The following is a 25,572-nucleotide window of genomic DNA, read 5'->3' as shown; positions in this document are numbered from 1 at the left end:
ATATTGCACTGTTTTACATTATTTTACTATCACTGGCTTTCCTGTATGATTTTGCATTTTGTTTTACTCTGTGTCTCTGCCCTTTTGAATGTTCTTCTCATTTTCTGAAATGATCCTTTTCTTGTCTTGACCTGCTTTGGAACTAGCTTTAAAAACTCTTAGGCAAAACTGGATATCCAATATTGGGGCTTCCAGGGCACTTTTTACACAGATGTATTATAACTGGTCATGGCTTTATATTAGAAGTGATTTCTTTCCTAAATGTCCAATGCAGTTCTGAGGGCAGAAAACACATCGAATTTATCACTCAACTATAAGTCCACAGAGTCGGGAACATCATGAAATAAGCACCAAAAAAGTGTTTGTTGAAAATATGTTTTTTGACTTTGACAGTTTTATGCCTCAAAGTAAATTCTAAGTTACTTAAGGCAGGATTTCTGTCTTAGTTCGATTTTATTTACCACTATCGTAATATGGCACAAATGGTACTCTGTATGTATTTATGTTGAGTGATTATGAAGACATTTTTCACATCTATTTAAACATAATAGAATATTTTATTGTCCTTTGACTATAAAATCCGACATACTTTAGCAACATGATAGGAAATGCATTATCCTATTTTTTCCCAACTTCCTCTCCAACAAGATGAAAACCACTATAATATGCAATATTAGTTTGAGAATTCGAAAGTAAGGTAGAATTCTCCTTTACCGGTGAAAAGTTTTTGTTGCTGCTTTAAACATTCTTTCATGCTTTTTTTTTTTTTTTCAGGATATGAAACAATAGAAAGGAAAAGTGGTTTTAAAGTTATTTGCTTAACTTTTTTGAGCTTATACTAAGAGTAAAAAAGGCATTGAAGTAATAATTCTCCTAAGACTCAATGATGAGTCAATTTTAGAGCTATTAGGAAAAAGAAAACCATTTGGTGAAAAATTATATGTAAACACTCATCTCAAGCACCACTTTGCAGCATGTTTTTAGAGTAATGTAAAATACTTCCCCTTAAATAGGAACAGAAATCTCAAGATCTCAGTTCAGGTATCAGTTTGGTACTCCACTGGCAGAAGAATATATGCTATGCATGCTGCTATTAGCAAAACTGGTACAAATAATGCCATTTTAAAAATAAATCAAGTCATTATTGATGGTAAATTCTTCAACAAGAATATTTTTAACTTCAAATCTACAAAAACATGTCAACTATTAATATGTTGACATATACTAGACTGCAAATATTATTTCTTCAATAAAAACAGAGAAGGATAAAATTACTGATTTTTAGTGCAACTGTAGTTTTAAAGATAACCATCTAAAAGTCTGTAATCTTCAATCACTTGACAGAAAGAATATATACCTACATCACATGAAGTTATAATTCAAATTATCTAAATATCTAATAAAAACACAGTCAATCCTTCAAAGCAGTTACTAGTATTTTTTATAAAAGTAATTTTACAAATGTTTACAAATGCTCATTTTGAGTGTTTTCTTAAATAATTTTGCAGCTTCTAAAGTGTAGTATATGTATCTACATATACATAAAACTATTGCAAACAGACAACTCATAGTTTAAGTATACTGGGTATTACTTTAAATACCTAGATTTATGAACTAGAAAGTAAACATTTTGTGCTATCAAACTAAATTTTAAAGGTTACAAAATGTATTGATGCAAAATTTCTTTATTAACTTGAAATATTTAACATACACATGCATATATATACACATACACACATTAAGACTAAATAAATATAATACTTAAAACATTCATCCTTAGGACATTATGTTCATAAATCTCACTATTATTATATTAGGAAGGATTTGAGGTTAGATATGTCCTATTATAGAAAATAAACTAGAGAAATTGTGCTGCGAATATTTGAAAGATTTTGAAATTTGAACCCACATATTCTCTAGTAATAAAATAATACAAGTATGATAAAATATCATTTTAACTTTTCAGATTACAGTGGAGATGTAAGTATATGCTCTTCTTGGATGTAAAGTTTGATTTGAAAAAACTTGATAAGAACTTTATAAGTAAAATCATGGAAGTTCAGGGGATAGTCAATTGGACTATCAAGAGAAAAATTCAACATATGTGTTTAATAAACATTTAGGAATTTGACAGAGTACTGATGGCCGTTAAATCATGAGACAACTTCTGTTCCATTCCTGAAATATGTATTATTTTACATTTGCTCTTTAAACAATGGACAGGTAACACCATGTTTACAAATGATTTTTGCAGAAATAGCCTACACCATGGGAATAAGCATGTTTTCTCTACACAGAGGAAAGATTCAACCCAAATGCAAAGCAAAGAAACATATGACATGAAGTTGAACACATACAAAATAGAATTTACACTTATACATAGAAGCAAAAAACAAAAAACAAAAAAATCCAAAAAATCCAAAATGGGACCAAAAGCACAGTATTAACTGATTGTCTTATTATTAAAACAAGAATATTTAGAGTTGATATTATGACTTTAAAGTCATAACAATTATGCTACTAGTGGCTATTCATTTAAATTAACACAGGCTTTCAAGTGTCTAAAATGTGCCACACTAGCATGCTGCAGAAAACTGATAAAATTGTGTAGATTTACACAAAATATTTTATATTTCACATCTAATCTTAATTTAAAAACTTCAACCTTAAAGCACACGTCTTATATCAGAGTGCTGATTGGGAAAATGGGTAGAGAATCAGAATAAGAAGTATTTAGTGTTACAATTCAGAATCTGTTAGACAGAACATCTTAGCATAAATACATCTGATCACAATATCCCTTTGAGATAAAATGATGTACTTAAATCTTAATCGGAGTTCTCGTCATGGCTCAGCAGTAAGGAACCTGACTAGTATCCATGAGGACACAGGTTTGACCCCTGGCCTCCCTCAGTGGGTTAAGGATCTGTCATTGCTGTGCGCTGTGGCGTAGGTTGCAGACGCAACTCAGATCCCACATTGCTGTAGCTGAGGCTTAGGCTGGCAGCTATAGCTCCAATTTGACCCCTAGCCTGGGAACTTCCATATGCCGTGGGTGTGGCCCTAAAAAGACAAAAAAAAAAAAATTAATCTAGCTAATACTATGGCTTATCAGAAGTGGTTTCTAAAAACTTAGGTTTAGGGAAATCTGGTTTACTTTGATGCCATGTTTTAGGCAATATCTTCATACTTTTCTCACAATGAATATCCAGAAATTTACTGATCTGTTACTAACTCATAAGAGAAGAGCCTAATTCAGTCATTTTCCACTTTGTCAAAAACAGGCAGTCATTTTTATTATAAGGTTCCTTTTCTAAATTACCAAGCTTTGTAGAATTCTGAGATGATTTCTTTAGAATTTACATCAGTATGTTATGGACACAATTAAATGCCATAATATAATGTCGCTTTTTTTTCCTAACAGATAGACATATAGGCTGCATTTTTACAGAACTCTGTACACTCTGATAAATTCTATAGGTGGAATCTTTGTCAACTCACACTCTACTCTTTGAGAATATTAGTGAATTAATGCTTTATACATGCCAAATACATGCTGTTCACAAAGAGGGGGAAAAGGCATTTAAGGAGCGTCAAGGAAATCTTGCTCCCTGTCAGCCTGCAAACTTCTGAAATACCTGATTGTTAAGCAGGTTGTGTCATCTCCTGCCAATTAAATCCTGACGGGGGAAGATGAAAGGCAATCTTTGACCAAAACAGAATTTGCCTTTATCCTCAGAGAGCTTTAATTCGAAAATCAAACAATGGAGCACAGTTTACTGTTAGTGCTACCTTCAGTTATTAGCTTTTTAATGTTAGTGTGGACACATTTCTGTCTTTGCCCTCCCCTTGTCTCCTCTGCCCTCTCACCTTAAAACTCCCACTTCCTACACTGTCAGGAAAAGCTGCTGCTGAACATTACATTGCTACTTATAATGACTGCTTCCTTCATGTTGTCTTCAGAACAGAAATGCAGACTTCAACTTAAACTGTACTTATGAGTGACAGCACTCACAGAATCTTAAGTGCCATACTGGATTCAGAGTATCCAAGTCTACAAAAAAATTTCTATTCTATCTTAAACAAAAGGGCTCAAATAAAAATAATTGATATATTATTATCATTACTATTACTTATGCAATAAATTGTCCTGCTAGGGCAACCTAATTTATCAAAATCAATTTTGAAGCATATTATTCCTCTCTTCTTTTAGTCCACCTTCCCTCCTTTTCTTCCTTCAAGTTCAGTCACGTATGTCCTCCAATAACTTTCCTGACTTGCTACATTAGAGCTCTGACCAAATGTTATTGAGAAAATTTTACTTAAATGTGTTCTCTGCTTAGAGTCATATGCATGGGCGTGATAAAACTATAACCACCAACAACAAAAAAAACCTAAAGTGCTAAACTTTTAGCATAGTTATATGTTAATGAATATGGATTACTCTTGACATGAAAATGATTAGATACATATTTATAAATACATGTAATAAATATATAAAATATAATAAATTTATAAAATAGCTTGTATCGAAATTATAATAGCCACATTTTTTAGAGACTATTTGGTGTTATTCAAGGCTTCAAAATGGTTGGGGATCTTTATTTTAGGTTCTCATTCTGATCTGCACCTGTGAGTTTTTGCACAAAACAAACAAGAATAACTCTAGAGAGATGACAAAATGACCCTTAATAGTTCAGAGTTTATGATATGTATCCTTCCTCCAAATATATATCCTATTTCAGACAATTTTCTCTAATTCCCATTATAGGACTTATCACAATATATGCATCTATTCATTTGTCTGCCTTTTCACCAGTGTTGCTATGAGAGTATGTGTCATACCAGCATTATCTATAATACAAGAGAAGTGAAGGAAACTTGCTCTAAGGAAGTACTGCTTGAGTTGGGATCCAAAGGATGAGATGGAGTCATTAAAGCAAATATCCAAGTGAAGTTCTGGTCAAGAAATAGGTACAATACGTGCAAAAACCTACAAGAAAAGTGATAGGGAATGTAAAGGAACCAACAATAGAAAAGGAACTCTCAGAATGTCAGGAGAGGATAAAGGGAGAGTAGTCCAAACAAGGATGCAGAGATATGAAGGTCCAAGACCAAAGATAGATGTCCCTAGTTGCCAAGATTAAAAGGAGGCAAGAGAGTATCTTTAAAGAGAGGTGATTAGGCTACTGTTTACTTTCTGAAAAGATTGCTTTGGCTTCAATGTGATAATCTGATTGGACAGGCCAAGTGATGGTGGTGAGGATCAGGAAGGGAGCAGGATATGACTTGATAGTATTATTTCACCAAGTGGAACCATATGTCACAGTGACTTTTACACATCACCTCTGGTGTCCAGCAGAAGAGTCCACTTAGTCTATTACATTTAGGCATGATCTTAGAGGCAAATATCTTTCTTTCTGTAGTTCCTAAATATTTTCTCACAGATCTAAGATCAGGGCTTCTTGCCATTTTTTGTCCGTGATTTACTTTCCCTGACTCGAACATGGCTCACTTCCTCGAACTTAACTATTTACATTTTCAATACTTTTCTTTTCACTTTATTATTATTCTAAAGAAACCATGGTCAATTCAAAGTTAAAGTTCTTGTGCCACTATATCTTAAAGTTAAGGCTCTACTGTCATTATTTTATCTGCTCATATTTCAGAATATTCTTATGCATATAATGACAGGTGTGCCCCAGAGAGAATGTCACATATGTACATGTCATCTACCAAACATAAGGTTGGGAATAGCTATTGTAACAGTCAAAATCCTAGAAAATAATCACATGATAGCAAAATCTATACTTATAATAGCATATGATAGCAATCATCAAAATAAAACTACCACCATTACTACCACCCTTTGGTATACAAAAATTCACATCTGATAGTATTCCAAATTTATAAAGTATTGATAAAGTATTTTTGCTCTGGATATTTACAATAATTGAATGATGGACAATGCCCAGGCAAATATTCTCCCTGTAGAGAATTGATTCATTACAAAACAGTCACTTTTTTGATAATTTCCTTTAGTAAAATGGAAAATAGACTAAAATCTGTATTTAGAAAAACATGTTAAGGCAGTTTAAAGAGACTTATATTCCTTATATTACATTTTTACAACCTTGTCTACAATGCTTCCAGCACTATGAATATAAATACACATATATAATATATAGTTTTATAAATAAATTATATATATATGAACTATATATATATATATATTTCCCATTTAAAACATTTGTAGAGAACTCATTTCAGGAATTATAAATACTTTAAGTATAAATCAAACTGCATTTATTATTTTATCTTTTTCCTACATCAGACTTTATCTCTTTGGACGGGTGAAGTCTATGACTATAAATAACTTTGTTTCTGCTTTCTTTTTCTTTCCTCATGCTTTATGTCAACACTCAACTCGTCTCCACCCTGTTCATTAAACCCTTTTTTGAACAGATGTTGCCTTTTTCTCCCCTGTACTCTTTCATGTTATCCAGGAGAGATCAAAGAGTTTAGTCATTCTTGTCCATTGTATGCAGAGGTGTGTGGGTGAAATTTTGCATGATTCTGGTGTTCGCAGTGTTCAGGTTACCATCCTAATGCTTCAACTGACAATATTTGATATGTGTTGACTGCTTCAACTAACAGAAATCATCTTTCACCTACTAATTTTATGAGAATATATGGAAATTGTGTAAAATATTGAGACAATATAAAGTTTTATCTATTTTGAAGAGAACACTGGCTCATTTCAATAAGGAACGAAAATGAAACTTTCGTGAAAGAAATAAAAATTTCCCCTGAAATGACATTATCTAGTTTCTAAACAGACCATGAATGCATGGAGAAACACAGAAAAAGACAAGTATATATTAAAACTACTTGTGTTACTTATTCTCTTTAACTAAAAACAAACTTACAAACAACTGAAGTACATGAAAAATTGTGCCTTTCACATCCTTTTCTGTGTTTGATGGTGACAGTAAAGGCAATGTAGTGTAATGGAAAGAACTCTGACCTAGCTGTCAAGAGAACTGCGTTTGGTTCAGCTTTCACAGCAAAGTAGACGTGGGATTTGAAAACATTATTTAAGCAATCCAAGTGTAAATGTCCTATATTTTGAAATGAAGGCTAGGAATTAGAGGAGGTTTATAATTATAAACTATGGTATTCTATAAATGCATTTTTGAGCAAGAATTTACAAAAACTGTGGCCATAGTTTAACTGCGGACACATCATTTTTTTTTTTAAAGTAAGATATTGCATATTGCTGCACTTTGTGTTCAGCATGGTGTTGGGCTTCCACAGTCCTATGCGTATCAAATTTTCCAACTTAATTTTTGGTATTAAAATCTTCCAGGTCAAAATATTTTTCTCAGCAGCATAGGTGAAAAATACTTTCCATTTCTGCCTCAGGAGATTATTAAAATTTTCAGACTTTGATAATGTTAAGGTAGGAAAGTGAATGGGATTACATTTTTTGTCATGGATGTTTGTTATGGCAAACACATCATTTCACTATTTCTTCATTTCACTGAAGTTAATTTCAATCAAGAGACTGGAAAGTATTGATTGCCTCTGATAGTCTCCTCTCTTCTAACTTTCTGGATGTTTGCATGGTAAAAATGGAAGTATTCTGCTTATCAATTACCTAATTTTTCCCATTCTTCTGTCCAATCAGTTATTACAACTTATTCTAGAAAAAAGAAATTAAGAAACTGTGCAATCCTAGCATGAATTTTTAAAAATTCCATACTTTTGTTAGTAAACAATTGGTGTAGTGTTGAGGTAGAACCTAGGACTGATGTTTAGCATAACGTAATATAAAGAATAGGTGTTCCTGCCCACAAATCTTACATTTGCCTCCAAGATTGAAGCCTGCAAAGGGCAAGTCAATGTGGGACACAAAACATCCATCCTTTCCAGGTTAAGTAATTTAAATATGAGGTAAGACAGCTATTAAATGCCAACAAAATATAAATCAAAAGAAGAAGAGTTTGCCAGGATAAAAGCACTTAAAAGCAGCTTGAACCTTGGCATGTATACAAAACTCCATTTGCAATACTAGGAAGATTCAGACTTTTAGCCCCTGTATAAAGCTTTGTGATAATCTCAAGTGAGAAAACTCATTAAAATAGAAACAAGTCTTATAGTTCTTAATCACCAAACTATTTTTTCAAGTATATAACCATATGCATATTAGGTAAGTATTTTTTACCACTAGAGAAATCCTGAGGTATAAAAATGTTGAAACCAGTTTAATGTCATTTCAGCAGCAACAAAAGTCACACAATGAATCAGTGACAGACCTGTGAATTGATTTTAGATCCCATTAGACTCCCTTTTTAACCACTCAGCAATTTCTGAGACTGCTTTCACTGACCAAAGATGCACAATCGAATTAAAATGGCAGACTGAAAAATAACAATAAAATAAAAATGGAAAGTAGTTGTTCCGTGTGGTTTGATTCCTGACATTTTCAAACAATATATTTCCTTCATGTAAATGTACAAATTTCAAAACTGTACTAAGGTACTAATATCAAATTTTCTATCATTTATATAGGAAAAAATTTAAATGAGCAAAATATGCAAAGGCAGAAATAACTGTGCTAAGTGAAAGGTGAAGGTTTCTGTTATTCATTTTTTTTTGTGATGATTAAAACATGTCCCTTCATATAAATATATGTTTATCCAGATATATTTGTTCTAGCTGGAAATTCTAAAGACTGATAAGTATAAAATTAATTTGGAGTAAAAATACAGTTTTTCTCAAATGTGTTAACATTTCAATATTTTCATAGACAAAGGCTCATTTACATTAACGAAAATTAAATAAAGACTATGCCAATTTTCTATAATTTGCTATTTGTATGCTATATAAAATTAAGTATTTTCTCTTTATTAGGGAAGCTAGAATTCTATATATACTAATATCCAGACTCTTTTGTGTTCCTGAAACATTACCTGACCAAAATATTGAGGATAAAGTAAAAGGACATATTTAATTGCTAAACTTACTTTGAGTGAGAATTGGGAAATATTAATTTTTTTTTGGTCTTTTTGCATTTCTAGAGCTGCTCCCACGGCATATGGAGGTTCCCGGGCTAGGGGTCCAATCACAGCTGTAGCCGCCGGCCCACGCCAGAGCCACAGCAATGCGGGATCCAAGCCACGTCTGCAACCCACACCATAGCTCATTGCAATGCCAGATCCTTAAACCACTGAGCAAGGCCAGGGATCAAACCCACAACTTCATGGTTCCTAGTCAGATTCGTTAACCACTGAGCCATGATGGGAACTCTGGGAAATATTAATTTTTAAAACATTTTAATAAATCTATTTCTATTAATGCTACAGATTCTGATTTTCCCATTTGGGTTAAAAAAAGAATCACAAGTGTCTTTAATTGTAAAACATATTACCATTTTTCCCGTGGTAAAAAGTGGAAGTACCGGTAGGCAGTTTTTGTTTATTTTTGGTCAGTACCTTTATTATATATAGAGAGGAGATGAATAGAAAGTACTGTTTCATGGGCATCCTAGGACTCCTTTTACTGAACCATAACCCCCTGATTATATTACTACCTTATCTTTTTAAAGGACTCCATGAATTTACCACTGCCATTTCACCATATTGATAGTCACTGTCACATTTTCAGCACAAAGAACTTAATGCTTCTTTCAAAAAGGTTCCTAATAATGCAAGTTTTAATTCATTTTACATGAAATTCAATGTTTTGAGAGTTTTTAGACCTAAGTGTTAAAGAACAAATAGTGCATATTATTGAATATGGCAGGATTTCCTCCTTTTAAAGGCCTAATCATATTTCATTGTATCTAACACTACATTTTGTTTATCCTTTAATCATTGATGGATATTTAGATTGTTTCCACATCTTAGCTACTGTGAATAATGTTGCAATGAACCTGAAGAATATTATGCTAGGTAAAATAAGCCAGTCCGCAGTTCCCGTTGTGGCTCAGTGGGTTAAGAACCTCACTAATATCCAAGAAGATGTGGGTTCAATCCCTGGCATCATTCAGTGGGTTAAGGATCTGGTGTTGTGCAAGCTTCAGTGTAGGTCTCAGATGTGGCCAGGATCTGGCACTTCTGTGGCTATGGCATAGGCCAGTGGCTGTGGCTCTGATTTGGCCCCTAGCCTGGGAATTTCCATATGTCAAGGGGACAGCCATTAAAAAAAAAAAAAAAAAAAGCCAGTCACAGAAGGGAAAATGCTTCATGATTCCACTTATTTGAGAAAACTAAAATAGTCAAACTCACAGAATCAGAGAGCAGAATGGTTGGTTGCCAGGGGCTGGAGGTGGGGGAAGTGGGATGTGGGTACTCAATGGGTAGAAAGTTTCAGTTATACTAGGTAAGTTCTAGTTATCAGCTGACCAACAGTGTGCCTGGAGCAAACAATACTGAACTGTGCACTTAAAAAGTTAACAGTAGATCTTACCACAATAAAAAAATAAAAAACACACAAGGGACAGCATCCTACCAATGAAGATAGTACAATATTGGTACAAGATTATATACAATGTCTATGTCTACGTCACTAGACATGTTGTTATTATGATGGCTGTGACGACAAATCTACTAGTTATGTGAGGATAGGTAGGTTGTTGAACCTCTGGGAGACTTAGTTTCCTAAAATGAAAAATGGTGATGACACCTACATCCCAAGGTTATGAATATCAAATACTACAATACCCATAAAACCTTAAAATATGCCAACAATGACACTAAAAAATAATGAAAAAATTATGGAGAGTAGTTTTATAGGAGGAAGGAAACTGGGCAGAATATCAAGATAAATTGGGTATATGATTCTCATAAAAACTTCACAAAGCCAGTGTAAGCTATAATATAGCAATGAAATTAAAATTAAAACTTTGTTTCTTTTTGTTTAGTGATTTGCTTTTTATTTTTAAACAAAGTGTGTTTGAATTACTTTCACATATGCAGTACACAAAATAGCATTCTCTGGATTTACAAGTGTGGTGAAACCATGTTTTTGTGATACACAACGGGTGAGAAATCCACATAACTTTGCATATGATAGCTTAATGTTTTATGTACATCATAACTTCAGCTTATTTGTAGACTTGGGAGTGATAACTGAGTGTGCGCAGCCAAAAATGCTACAAAACATGTTTATCTAATTGTCCAAAAGAAATAGGAAACCCATTTTTCATTGGGGGGATTTTAAAGAGTATCATCCTCCCACGTATACGTCAGCAAGTGTTTTACGAGATTTAGATGTTATTTTATTTCTTATTGTTTATTGTGAGAATTCTAGACATTACTCTGTATTTTTCACTCAGTATCAGTCCAGGTTCTCATCATGTGACATTATTCAACTTTGTCAAAGTCTCAAAATGGATGTGCCTATATGTTCCTTCCCCATTGACACACTCTGGCAGCATTCTTCCTAAAATCTTGTGTAGTTCTTGACTAGCGTCCCCCAACTCAACTTGATCCAACCTTCCAGCCTCCTTTTTAGAAAATCACTGTGCATGATGGGATATTTACTGTTTTCCTGTTGTCCTTTAATGTCTTTCTATTCTATCCTTCTGGTCATACTTACTAATGGATCTTCCACATCCATCAATACTTCATCCATTTTTCAAGATCTTGCTTAAATGTGATGGACTTTGTTCACTTCATCAAGTGTTCCCTTATTTATAGTCATTACCTTGTTTACACTAGTCATGCATTAAGTGTTTTTGAAATATAAAATACAGGACAGGAGTTTCTATTGTGACTCAACGGGTTAAGAACCTGACATAGAGTCCGTGAGGATGTCCCTGGCCTCACTCAGTGGATTAAGGACCCAGCACTGCCACAATCTACAGTATAGGTTGCATATGAGGCTTGGATCCAGTGTTGCCATGGCTGTGGTGTAGGTTGGCAGCTGCAGCTCCAATGTGACCCCTAGTCTGGGAACTTCCATATGCCACATGTGCAGCCATTAAAAGAAATACATATATATATATGTATATATGTACATATATATATATGACAAAATCTCTGACTTAATCCCTAAATAACTGACTTAATCCCCTAAATAAAAATTAATGATTTTAATCCTCCTCTTCCCCTGCATGTGTCTGATACTTCCTTTTAAAAGTGCAGGTTCTCATACTCTGGTTTCTCTTCAGATCATATAAATATTTTGCCTTTTTAAAAGTACAGATTCTCAACTCAGACATAAACCAGTGAAGAGCATGATTGTCTCAGGCCCATTACAAAATACCTATGGAAACTTTAATTTTTTGATCAATAAAATGGGGATATGAAGACCATCTAACTTCATCAGATTTTGTGAAGATAGAGTAAGGTAATACTTTCAAGGTGGCCATTACAGGACACTAGTTGTTGGATGTATAGTTGTTACTATTATCAATGTTATCACTTATGTTGAAGTTTCAGATTTATGTATATGTTAGATCTCTGAGGGCAGAATTTGTGTTTATATTACTCACATTATTAGAACATTGTATAGGAAATGTCCTATATTTTTATTAAAGTCAATTTTCTCTCTATTGAATACAAATTGCTTCTGAATACAAACTGCTTCCAAGATCACTCAGGCATTGATGACAACAGCTGAGCAGAATAGCAGCTACAAATATGAAGAACCTTAGATACAAATGTTAAGCCTCCATTATCTCCTAGCATTTCTTCAAATCGATTTAATAAATAAAACCTCTATTTCAGAAGTTCTGGTTTTCTCATTGTCTTTCCTTTTCTCCTCAGTGTTATTCTCATCACTTCATGTTGATTCTCAGCACCAGACTTCGCTATTTCTATTTCCCCAACTCACATTTCATATCCCATCCAAAGTGACCACATATGCTAAGCCTGGAGCAGCTGAGAGCCATGAAGAGCCTAGACCAGAGGCCATTACAGTAGATCAAAGGGCATGTCCTCAGATGTAGACATGGGGAACAGGTGACACTACCTGGTTAACAACCACAAGGTATCTTCTTAGTTTGCCATCAATCAGTTACATCATATATTTTCTATTAGTGACTAAATTTACATAATTATAAAGCTAAGCATGCACTCTTCCTGTTATAATTAAGGACTACCAAAACTAGAAAGCATATACAATTGAAAATAGCAATAGCAAAGCAAAATGACAATGATATATTTGTGTACCTTGAGAAGTAAAAACCTTCTTGCCATATGACCATGGTTCTAGTGACCAAAAGCTATAGTCTTTGAATCTAGCAGTTCTACCTTCTTCTGTGCTTCCTTTTATAACTACTTTCCTCTGTTTGAACCACAGCAAGATCTTCCTTCACTCTGCTCTCCTTTGACATTCACTTGGCAGGAAGAAAGTATTTGCATACCATGTCACCCTTTGTTTGCTTCCAATTACCCAAGAAAATCAAAGGTATATCTCCAGCACTCATATAAGCATAAGCCTCAAGCAAATAAGGGCACTAAAATGCTAAGATTTTACATGTTTATGAGGTAGTTATCCAAATAATTTAGAAAGTACTTACATCACTTTCTCAGGTTATCATCAAAGTCAACCATTATGACTGAAAACAAATCTACAAGATAACTTGCTGATGCCTATTCGAAACCTACTCCTTCAAGAGGAGGCAAATGTATTCTGATTTGTGGGAATTCAGTCCAAATTTATTTTGCTAGTTTTCCAAAGTTTCAAATATATTAAACACCTTCCTTCTCAACTGTGCATCCAAGCTGTATTTCCAGCTACTTTACAGTTTGGTTTGAAATGAAGTAATACAGACAAAAGGACAAAGAGGTAAAGAAGAAAAACAGACCTAGAGTTCAGGGCAAGAAAGTATCATGAAGATGAAAAAGAACAAAGAGAAGATGAAAACAGCCCAAAGAGGTAAGTCAACAATGGGGTTTTGCACAGCTCTTTTATGTTTTGTGTAAAATGTAATATTGATAACAAATAAGTTAAAACTTTTATGAACAGAAACTTCCCCTTAAAACAGAGTAGACAGGGAATTAATGCAGTGGAATCAATCAAAAAGGGCACAATAAGAGAAAGACTTAAGATGGAGTACTTCCAATGATAGATTAGCTTTAGTAAATACACAGCCTTTGATCCAAACCAGCTATTAGCAATTCATAAGGAAAATAAAATGTAGATTGGTTAATGTGCTGTTATGATTTAGTTCTTAGGTCACCATGTAATTGATAATGACATCACTGCACCAATATGTCCTTAAAATTTTTAATTTTGTTCAAATTATTTTTCTGGCACTAATTGAAAAAACATAAAACTAATTACCCTGCAAGTTAAGAACTAAATGCTAACACTTCCATTTTTTCTGTCATTAATCTTAGGAATAAAAGTAATGTAGTATTGTGAGGGAAAACAAAATAAAACAAAAAAACATTTTACAACTGAATCAAATAAATGTGGAGGGTAAAAGTATATTAATCTCATAACTATGGTGTTTTCAAATCAAATACTGAGAGCAGACAACTCAACATATGAAACAGTGATTTGAAATATTTCAAATAGTGTGTAGGGGATGGTGGTTTGGATTTTTGGTTCTCTTTCTTTTACCATTTGCGAATGTTTTTTCTAGACTTGTTTCTAATCATAACTTAGGTTTTCCCTACTATCTTACTTTGCTATTAGTTCTATTAATTTTGAGCAAAAGTCTTACGGGTAATATTTAGAATTCAGAATGTGAATAGCTCATGGAAAACACACTGGTGAGCAGCTAAGATCACAGAATTTACGAACTGTCATTCTTTTCCTCCAATACAAATAGTAGAGTGTTTTAAAATTTAATTTGCAATATAAATAGTGGTATTGTTTATTTAGCATAATAACTTGTATGGTCCACCTTCCATGATTCAAGTATTGAAAAATTAGGAAAGAGAAACGTAGAAACCATAATGGTCTTGCTCTAACCACATTTGCTTCAGGATGGGTGTGCAAATGAGGGCCTCTGGTGGAAATAATGAAACCAAGAAAAAATCACCAAAGAACTATGACGTTTCCCACTTATATTCGTCTACTACAAGGTAAATTAGACTCCAGTGTATGACCTAAGGAAGACAGAAAGACGTAAGGGACCCCAAAACAATGCCTCATTGTTTTACCAAGATATCTAAATTTCTCAGCTTTGGTATCTCCTCTTAGAAATAAATGTGTACTCTATAGGACTCTCTCAATAATACATTGAGAGCAATAACTCAATTATAAAAATTTAGGTAAGGTTATAAATTAGTCAACAGAGCACTAGCTACCACTTAAGCAGCATTTTGGCCCTGGAGACTATTACTAAGAGCATTTGATTCAAAGTTTTACATAAAAGCAAACTCTTATTCTTGGTGGAAGAGAAGAACCAGACAAAACATTTTATTTTATATTGATATATTAGTTGTCATTGTAGAAATGACCTTAGAGATAGCCATTAAGCTTCACTGCATTTCTTAATGTCCCTTTGGTTCTATCATAAATTGAGATCATGACATTAGGAGAGTATTTATAGAGTTAATATTTTCCAGCTCTCATCTGGGTCCATCTTTCTTTAGATTTTCTTCCCAGTACATAGAGGAGGCCCATTTGGAATTTGAGAAAACATCCAGAGACTTCTTCGAAAAGCCATACTCCTCCTAAATTCATACATTTTTTTTTATTAACAGATGTAAATTTGAAGGGGAAATACCATATACTATAAGCCCTTGGGGAATATTCTGTCTCGTAAGGATGACTTATACTTTTCATTTGAATGGCATAGATGCTGAGAGCTTAAACTCAAAACTCATCTGTGCTGTAGCTCTGAATCATTCCTTCCGTGAACTCTGCATGCATTTTTATGATAAACACACACATGTGTATGAAGTATGTGACCTCCTTGGCAGTTATCTGCAGTGTCAAGTACTATTGGAGGATACCCAAGAATTGACTGACACACATCTTAGAGAACTGGAATTAATTAATAGGTCTACCAATTCCCAACTGTACTACAGGAAATACAAAATCTGTTTAATACAGCAATCAATGACATACTGTGTGTGGTCACAAGGCATTCACTCTACAGCAAGAGCAGATTTTGGAATATAGTATTCAAGAGTTTAAATAATGCTACTAAAATACTAAAAGAGTAAAATAAGGTTGATTTTCATAACTAGGAGAGTAAACGAGGGTTTACTTGTTTTTGCAAACTGTTCATCATTATTTAAAAGTAACTGTTAATTTCCTCCTTCAAGATCCAAAGCTATTAAATGATAAAGGGAGTCTTGCTTTGTTTCAAAAGTACTGTTCTTACTTCTGTGGCATGCAGCCATTTGGAATGGTAAGTCCATAAGTTGTAACAATGTGTTTCAGCAATCTTGGGGACTCAATGTAAGACAAAGAGTTATTTTAAGGGAAGAAAACTAAAAAGAAAAAATTCAATATTAAAATGTCCATGACGTTACGACAAAAGCAAAAAGTCTTTTTTTTTTTTTGCAATAAAAAATTTTATATGTAAAGGCTGGACAGAAATTTAAAAAGGAAACTATCTCATTATACATGCAGTGTGGGAAACAGCAAAGTATCCATATTACTTCTAAACCAGAATATAGGTTCTATCTGAAAATCCATCCTTGTAAATAAAAGTTACTAAAGTCAAACTTCATGAGACCTTACGAACTTCAATCCAACCATCCTGGGCCTAGGTCCTGACTGCTATTTTATTTCTTACTCTTCCAATCTTTCCATTACTATCTTTCGTTTCCCAACTGCATGAAGCACATATTGTCTCTTTTTCTCAACTTCAAAAACAGCATAACTATTCAAATCCAAATGCAGTATTTTAAGTACCAATAGAGATCAATTTAAAGCAGATTCTCTCTTAGGCAGCTTAAGCATTGAAAATTAAATTTTATGTTGTCTAGACAAGCTATCTTTATAATATCTTTTCCAGAATTTCCTAGATTGACTGTCTAGACTGGTCTAAATTCCCCCAGGTAATTGCATAATCATCCTCCCTCTGACCCCCTAAACAGTCTGGAACAGTATCTCCCCATATATAGTTACTATGCAAATCAAGATCACTGAACTTCTAAAGAAGGATTTCTTTCAAAGGTTCTGAGTTTCAGAATTTCAGGAAAATAATTTTATGTCAATATCCCACCTTAAGGAGACTGGATGGGACACCTTATTTATCTATTTCACTGGAAGAAATGGCTTCCTTCATTCTCCTGGACAAATGGCTTAGCTCCAGAACCTGTGCCTCTGCATTCCCCCCAAAGCAGCAAGGAACAGTTAATGAGTCGAGAAGGAAATATGTCGAGAACTCTTCTAAAGAGCAACTTCAAGATGGAAAAAAAGAAATTCTACATTTTTGGAAAATAACAAAAAATACATAACAATACACGCTACTTTAATTTAAATAGCCATCAAGATCATCTAAGCTTCAAATTTAAAAATGGGGGAAAGTAAGATAAGTACAGAATGGCCTGGCAACAATGAGAGCCCAATGCAATAACTTGCAACCACTGACGAAGGGAGATACATTTAACAGGCAAGGTGATAATTATTACCATAAAAGCTACAATTTCAGCCTAAGTACACATTTATATTTTAAAAATGATAATCCAGATTTTTTTGCAGCACCACCTACCTGTTAGACAAGAGGTTAAACTGTTAAACTCTCACAACAACCAGATGAGGTACACACTATTCTCATTACCACAAAAACAGATAGTAAGTAGCTTGCTCTGGATCAAGCATCTAGTACTAAACTGAAGTTGGACAAAAGCCCTGCAGTGCTTAACAATGATGGGATTAGAACTCCTCTAGTTTCTACAGCAAAAAATGTCAGTGAGTCATGCCCTGCTGGGAGGGTTGAAAGGAAGTTGGAAGTAATAAGTCAATTTCTTATTTTAAAGTATCTTAGAGGTTTGTTTGTGTGTGCGTGTGTGTTTAACATTACAAGACAGAGTTTCAGAGAGGTTAAGTAATTTTATCAGTGCTTCACAGCTAGTAAGCTGTAGAACATGATCAGAAGCCAGATGTGACCCTAGAGCCCATGTCTTTTCCAAGAGCCTGTGCTTGGAGCTCAGCCCTCCTGATTCCTCTGTCCTATACCGCATGATGTCTGGTAGATGTGAAAAGTACAGTATGACATGGAGAGAGTTCTCCAGAGCTACAGTACACAGAAAATGAGCAATCACCAGGCCCAAATTTCAGAATACCTGAATATAGGAAATAGTGAAGAAAGAAGCAAAGAGGGAGTGATTCATCCAGAAGGTACTAAAAATTTAACTGTACAGTCTCCCGGACCTGCAGGAAATATGCTAATTTCACCAATATGAAACAAGTAATTTAAGTGGGACTGCCTCTCCTTAAAGTTATAAACTATAATTTAAAATTATAAAGTTAAAAATTATGTTTTATATATTTATACATAAATCAACTCATGGGTACATCAGCAAGTATAGTATGCACGCTTGTAAAGAAAGGAAGGATGAAGGATGTGGTGGGGAAGAGGCAGATGAGGGCAAATGTCTGAACTGGTGAGACCTTTGGAGAGTGTTTTAGTCTTTCCAAGATCATCAGGAAAGGCATAATAATCATGTTCACTCTAGAAACCACACAGCCATAGGTGTCCTCTTATACAAACAAGGTATAACAAAAACTACTTTGATTTCTAGGCCTTTCTTTTAGGTTGAAAGAACATATTTGTATCACTTTAGGGCCTGTAAGAAAATACCAAGAGAGGCTCTAGAGTTTAAGTTATAAAGTGGCTAACATGCAAATTGTATTTCCTCTTTAGGATTCCAGAAGTATTCTGGGGACAAATACTTTATCTGTTGGGTATTTCTGAATTCCAATTTGAAAGAAAATTCTGTCACAAATTACTTTCTCACCACATGAACACTTTTGCTCTTCTTAGGATTTTGTGTCAAAAATTATACAAGAGCTTCTAATTGAAGGTTATTGATAAATCTAATTCATGGAACTACTTTCAATACAAGTAAATTTTTTCTTTAAATATACCTCTAATTTATAGTTTTACTTATATGCATGCAACTAATTTCCTTACTAAATTTTCTCACTAAAACATCTTACAGGAGCAATAGACAAATAAAAAATAAACTTTTTTTTTTCTTTTTACGCTTACAAAACAATAGCCCGAAATATAAAAGCAAAGCCTAGCTAAGCCAGAACACAAACGTGAGTAATTTAGGTCAAACACGAGATCAGATCATTGTACACATGTATGACATCCTTTCTTAATCCCTGGGCAGAAGAAAACAACTATGGTGGCAGACACTTCTGGCTGAGGATGGAAATGGAGGGGAAAGCTGGCAATATACAAATGAAGGAAAAAACAGTACACATTCAGCCTGCTGACATCTGCTGCACATGCAAAATGGATTGGACTCTGCAATCCAGGGTGAAAGCAAATGCTTTCTTCCTTCCTTCCTCCTGTTCCATAGTTATTGTTGAGTGATGTCTCATTCTTTCTGCATTCACAGATTAAAATTACTAACAGCATCTGAATTTGAATTAGGTCCCACTAAACAGTGAACCAGAAGCTAAATGAGCTGAAGAAATTAGTCATGAAGCATTTGAATAAAAAGGGGTCATGGACAAACCATTTTTCAAAAGCCAGCTTTACCTCAGGATGATGTCCAATTTCTATGTAGGTGCAAATTGGATGAAAAGCCCCAGTTCCACAGGCATACAAGTGAGTCTGATTATAAGCCTTAAGCACCTTGATGAAATTAGCACATTCTTTCTGTAAAACAAAAGGAAAACCAGTGAGTTCTAGCAGTCGGCATGGCTGAGGTATCCTCTAGGGTGCTAGGCATGTTTGAACAGATTTCTCTTGTTTCCTTTTCACATCATTTTTAAAGCTTACCAAAGTTAAAGATGTTCTTACTTTTTAGAGGGTTAAATGTAATATTCTCCTTAACTTTTTAATTAAAACTATTTATAATTTATTTATAGGAAAGTAGAATAAGGTTACAGATAACCAATTATCATAGATGACTGTTCTAGAAATGGGGGAAATAGCAAATTATATGGTTAATTAACAAATTAGTTAAATCATAATAATGGTGAAAATTTCTTGGCAAGTCAGCTTTGAGTTTAATTTTGGAAAAGTAAAAAAAAAAAATGAATGTGAGGAGTTCCCATCGTGGCTCAGTGGAAATTCATCTGACTAGCATCCATGAAGATGCAGGTGCAATCCTTGGCCTTACTCAGTGGTGTACAGATCTGGCATTGCCACGAGCTGTGGTGTAGGTCATAGACTTGGCTTGGATCTGGCATTGCTGTGGCTTTGAAGTAGGCTGGCAGCTACAGCTCCAATTCAACCCCTAGTCTGATAACATCCATATGCTGCAGGTGCAGCCTTAAAAAGACAACAATAACAAAAAAAATTTGAAGTATCATTAGTAACCCATATGATGGGTGAGTGACTTTTAAATTCAGTTGTTTGCTTACTAGTGAGCTCTATGACCCTAAGAAGATAAAGCCACCTCCCTCAAAAAAGTCACTTTAGCCTCATAGACAATCCGGGCATAAAGTGAGATAGAGAAGATGTTAGAGTTTGGAATGTCTACTGGCTGAAGGGTCTTTAGTAGAGTGGCTATAATTAATAAATATTTTCTGGCAGTTTATACACATCATGACCCCATACAAGAACCGCCTCCTCCAACCCAATGAGTCTTGGACCCCCCAGGTAAAGTTAGTTACTTACAAGAGTGAAATATAGTCATATCTTATTATTTATAGACATTTAGACAATTTGTTACCCAAGTAAAATGTCACCTTGGAAATAAAATGGACAGAGCTATTTATATTCTGTCTATTCTATATCTGTAGATCTTATGAAAAAAAAAAGTATTTCTACAAACGAGTAGGAATCTTAGCCTTTTGTCCCTGTTGAGGAAAGATTTAGGTGGAAAAAAATCAGATAATAGAATAGAAACTGGAAAATCTTATGGCCAAAGAAATCCAGAGCAGAAATAATTCAATTTGTTCAAAGTATTTTTAAATAGATGAATCTGTATCAATATTGTAAAAAGAAAACAAAAAGAGAAACTCAGACTCTTAAATACCTTCAAATAAAATGTTATTGTCTATTAAACATATTAAAATCTTAAAAATTAAATACATATACATGAGAAACATTAATTTGTTATGGAATATACAATATCCAAATGAGTATTCATACGCTAAATAATAACTGCATTGAAAATTATGTTATTGATCACACACTTTCCTATACATACCATTTTATGTTTTTGCCTAAAAACATTTGGAAATAAGAACCAAATATGTAACTAAAATGCAGATAAAGATCAAAAGCAGTACAAGCAATTCTGTCAAATAGGGCAGAGGACTGGGTACTGGTACCTCTAAGTTTGTAACACTCCCAACATCGCTCTTTACTTGTGACTCTTCACGTGATTGCTCAGAATACAGCTGGACTTACACAGTCAGCTGGAGTTTAAAAGTGAGGTGTTGCTATAACTTAAGTGCATTTCCACATGACATTTGTATTCTGTGTTTGCAGCTGATAATTTTGGTATGAATTCTACTGCCTCCACAAAATAAAGAGCAGACCAAATCTGAGGAGAAGAATTGATATTTCAAGTCAAGTAGTTGCCTTCTATCATCACTGATTTTTCTAGGATGAAATCTGAGGATGTCCTACAAATATATTTTCCCAGAGGAGGTGAACTAGACTTTTTGTTTGTTTGTTTGTTTTTTGGCCATATCCATGGCATGCAGAAGTTCCTGGACCAGGGATCCAACCCAAGCCACAGCAGTGACAATGCCAGATCCTTAACTGATAGGCTACCAGGGAATTCCAAATTTGACCTTTTTTTATTGTATTTTTATTTATTTATTTATTTTTATTGTTTTTTTTTTTTTGTCTTTTTGCCTTTTCTAGGGCCTCTCCTGCAGCATATGGAAGTTCCCAGGCTAGAGGTCTAATCTGAGCTGTAGCTGCCAGCCTCCACCAGAGCCAAAGCAACTGAGGGATACGAGCTGTGTCTGCGACCTACACCACAGCTCACAGCAATGCCAGATCCTTAACCCACTGAGCGAGGCCAGGGATCGAACCCGCAATCTCCTGGTTCTTAGATGGATTCGTTAACCACTGAGCCATAACAGGAACTCCGAATTTGACCTTTTTTAAAGGAATATATGAAACTTCACTTATCATGCTTTCTTAAATATATAGAGTAGTTTAGGGGAGTAACCAAAATGAACATCTAATTTCTCCTACTGTTTTGCTACTTAGATCCTGACTTTTTCTCTCGCCTGGCAAGGTATTATAACAGAAAATTAGGCACTGAAATCAACTGATTTTGTAAACTGCTATAAAGAAAAATGTCCTAGCTTAAAGAGTATATGCATCTCATCCATGTACCACTTTGAATAGGGTTCATCTTATGCATAATCTTAGATAAGCTTAGATATAACCTACCTTCCAAGCCTCTTTAGTCACAAACTCCCCATTCTGAAGCAGTTTCTCTTGCTTCCCCAAGAGGACAGGGCATGAAAACTTGGGCAGAGGAAAGAGTTCATGGAGAGGGAAACATCTGATAAACTCATTTATAAATGAAACACGCATGAGTCTTACCTAAAGGATTTACTTGTACTCCTACAAAAATGCCGTCCTTTGCAAAGAAGTCATCTTCAGGAAAATGTTTTATGGTACCTCTTTCTTTGAAATATATAGGTGGCCACATCCTCTGCTTTTACATAAAGACGATTATTCCTGACTATGGACTCAATATTAAAGCATTCAAGCGTATAAACAATCAGTTCCAGCCCCGTATGGTGAAATTAAGAAACTGGCTGTGTACACATATTATTGATAAGCAAAAGGGTGTTCTAACAAATAGTATGGCAAACTCGGATGCCTTGTTCATTTTAGAAGAGTGTTTTAGGAGTTCCCGTCGTGGCGCAGTGGTTAACGAATCCGACTAGGAACCATGAGGTTGTGGGTTCGGTCGCTGCCCTTGCTCAGTGGGTTAAGGATCCAGCGTTGCCATGAGCTGCGGTGTAGGCAGCAGACGCGGCTTGGATCCCGCGTTGCTGTGGCTCTGGCGTAGGCTGGTGGCTACAGCTCCAATTCGACCCCTAGCCTGGTAACCTCCATATGCTGCGGGAGTGGCCCAAGAAATAGCAAAAAAGACACACACACACACACAAAAAAAAGAGTGTTTTAGTTTGCCCACCTCATATAAAGATAAGCATGCAATTTTAAATGCAAATCAAAGTCCTGTAATCCTATTAGTAACACCTAGAAATTTGAGAATAGGTCCTCACAATTTGCTTTAGAGCAGAAATTGACATAACTTTGCAAGTCAGCTATAATAAAATTTTTTTAAAAAGGAAATATTTTATGAGCATAGGTACTTGTGAAAACGAATGAAGCCTACGTCTCTTCTACAACTGTTACAAATCCTAATATCATAGAATTTGTGGGTTCTTACCTTTTATCGACTGGATGACTGATTAGCCATGATTATGACAGAAAAATTCTCAGGATTCCTGAAAACTGTGGAACTGAGCCACACTGAATATCCTAATTTTAATTTGTTTTCTGTTAACTGACAAAGTACCACCACTATAATATGATAACTATTCCTCTACAGAGCTGCTGGGAAAAAATTACAGCACTATAGCTGTGAAACCTGGCAAATGGTTCTATTGAGAATACTGATAACAGAGTCTATCTGTGCTGCAAAGCAGCTAGACCCACCCTATTGGCCTAAGGCCTGGAATGATTTCCCCAGTGAACTCTCCCAGTTGGCAGCACGTTGTATTGTCACCATGCCTGGGGGCTAACTGAATATTGTTTTGAAGGGAAGGTTGATGCAAATAGAATGGAAAGAAATTTCTTGGGATTACAGTGTGTGAAGACATGAACTGAAACAAAGGAAACTGAATGAAATACTTTCAAATTGGTTTAAAATAGCTGTGAGAAAAGGCATCAAGAACAATATAGAAGAAGGAAACAGTGAATTAAAAGAACTAGATATAGAAGAATCAAAAACTTGAAAGAGACATCGTCAGTAAGGACTGTTCTTTAAACAGAAAACCTACATAAAAGAGTATCAATACTGTCATTCATTTGCCTTCATTCTCTAGCTTGTTGCTGCCAGGGTTTTTGAATGTTCCAAAACAGGATATTCATTTTATTTGGAAGCAGCCTGGACATTTTTCTAAAAAAGGAGGAAGCATGGTAGAAAAAAGGAAACACACTTCACACATTTCTGCTCTAGAGAGTCAGAAGAAGAGTGTTTCTGACCTTCTCTTGAACCATGACGATTCTTAAAACTTAGAATGTAATGTACTTTTTGGCATTAAACTACCACACTGCTTTGCTCAGCACTGGTGAATTTACAACGTAATAAAGAGAATGTAATCAGTTCAAAATGAATTCATTTTTCAAACCTGGATCCTTTTTGGAATTTAAGTTGATACACACAGACAAGTTTAGCAGTGAGCTGGCTTCCTGAGAGTCAGGCAACCATACTGACCTCTTACTTAACTGAAATGTACTCCAGACTAACATTATTATAAATTGTTAACTTAGCCTAGAAATAAAAGTAAAGGTAGTTATAAACCAGCAAACCCCAAGGCCACACCTGAGGAGCAATGATTCATCATGCTTAGTGGCAAAACATTTTCACTTATTTTTAAAGAGTTTCGAGTACCTTCAGGTCAAATGTAGGGAGGAATTACACCTAGAGATATTAGCCTGGAAAAATAAAATTAGAAAGAAAATGTCTGTTCCCAGAAAAAGATATAGAAGCCAAATGCACAGTGATTCAAAAACAAACATTACAAATATGTAGCACTGATTAGACTGTGTTACGCAGACTTTTCCCGGACGGTTACAAAAATAAAGTCCATCCATCTGTCAAAACAACTGCTCTATGCATGAAAATTAAAACAGAATAGAGGTGTTTTTAACTAACTTCCGATAATTACACTTTCTACAAAAGAATGTAATTTACCTCAAATTCCAATTACCTTCTTGCATGTTCTTAAATTATGGATGGAACAGTGAAATTAAACTCTAAATAGAAGAAAAGAGAAGGCTGTGAAAAAGAACAATCTATAATTAAATATATTCAGTTCATGATTAAATCAAACAACTTGTTCTGGTTCAAATATAAATCAGCTCAACATGAATGGATAAAGTACAACACTGCCTCAGGTCAGTGAACATTCATTTAAAATGGGAAAAAAAATATCTCTATCCCATCAGTAGTTTATGTGGAGATATTTTAATGTATAATGTAGCAGCTGGGAAAGCAAAGGAAGTTTTTTCCTATCATGGTGGGTATACATTTCTGCATGAAAATCCATTATTAAGCTTAATTCCTGAAGTTAAGCTGTTGACTTTCTTTTTCTCTGGTCAATTTATTTGGCAAGCTGGCTGAATACTAGAATTTTCGTGCCAAAGCAGTAATCCATGAGATTGTTCCTGTCACTCACATCATCTTTCTCTCTATTCAAGCTGTTCCATGCTTACCTAGCAATAATGTTTTGTCTCCGCCCCCCTGTTTTTCTTTT

The 25,572-nt window shown here is 34.6% G+C and overlaps 1 protein-coding gene across 4 annotated transcripts in view; it reads right to left on the bottom strand.

The window, feature by feature from the left end:
• The window catches only part of SEMA3A (semaphorin 3A), a 477,770-nt gene that overhangs the window by 125,084 nt on the left and 327,114 nt on the right, over positions 1-25,572 (bottom strand). For all 4 annotated transcript variants that reach the window (XM_047753060.1, XM_047753061.1, XM_047753059.1 and 1 more), the window contains one exon: positions 19,640-19,759. In XM_047753060.1, coding sequence (XP_047609016.1) covers positions 19,640-19,759 — 120 coding nt within the window. The remainder of the gene's footprint in view (positions 1-19,639; positions 19,760-25,572) is intronic.

Source organism: Phacochoerus africanus, chromosome 11 (assembly GCF_016906955.1).
Source record: "Phacochoerus africanus isolate WHEZ1 chromosome 11, ROS_Pafr_v1, whole genome shotgun sequence".
Taxonomy (NCBI): Eukaryota; Metazoa; Chordata; class Mammalia; order Artiodactyla; family Suidae; genus Phacochoerus; species Phacochoerus africanus.
Note: the sequence above shows the minus strand (reverse complement) of the source record. Positions and strands in the feature narration are given on the sequence as shown.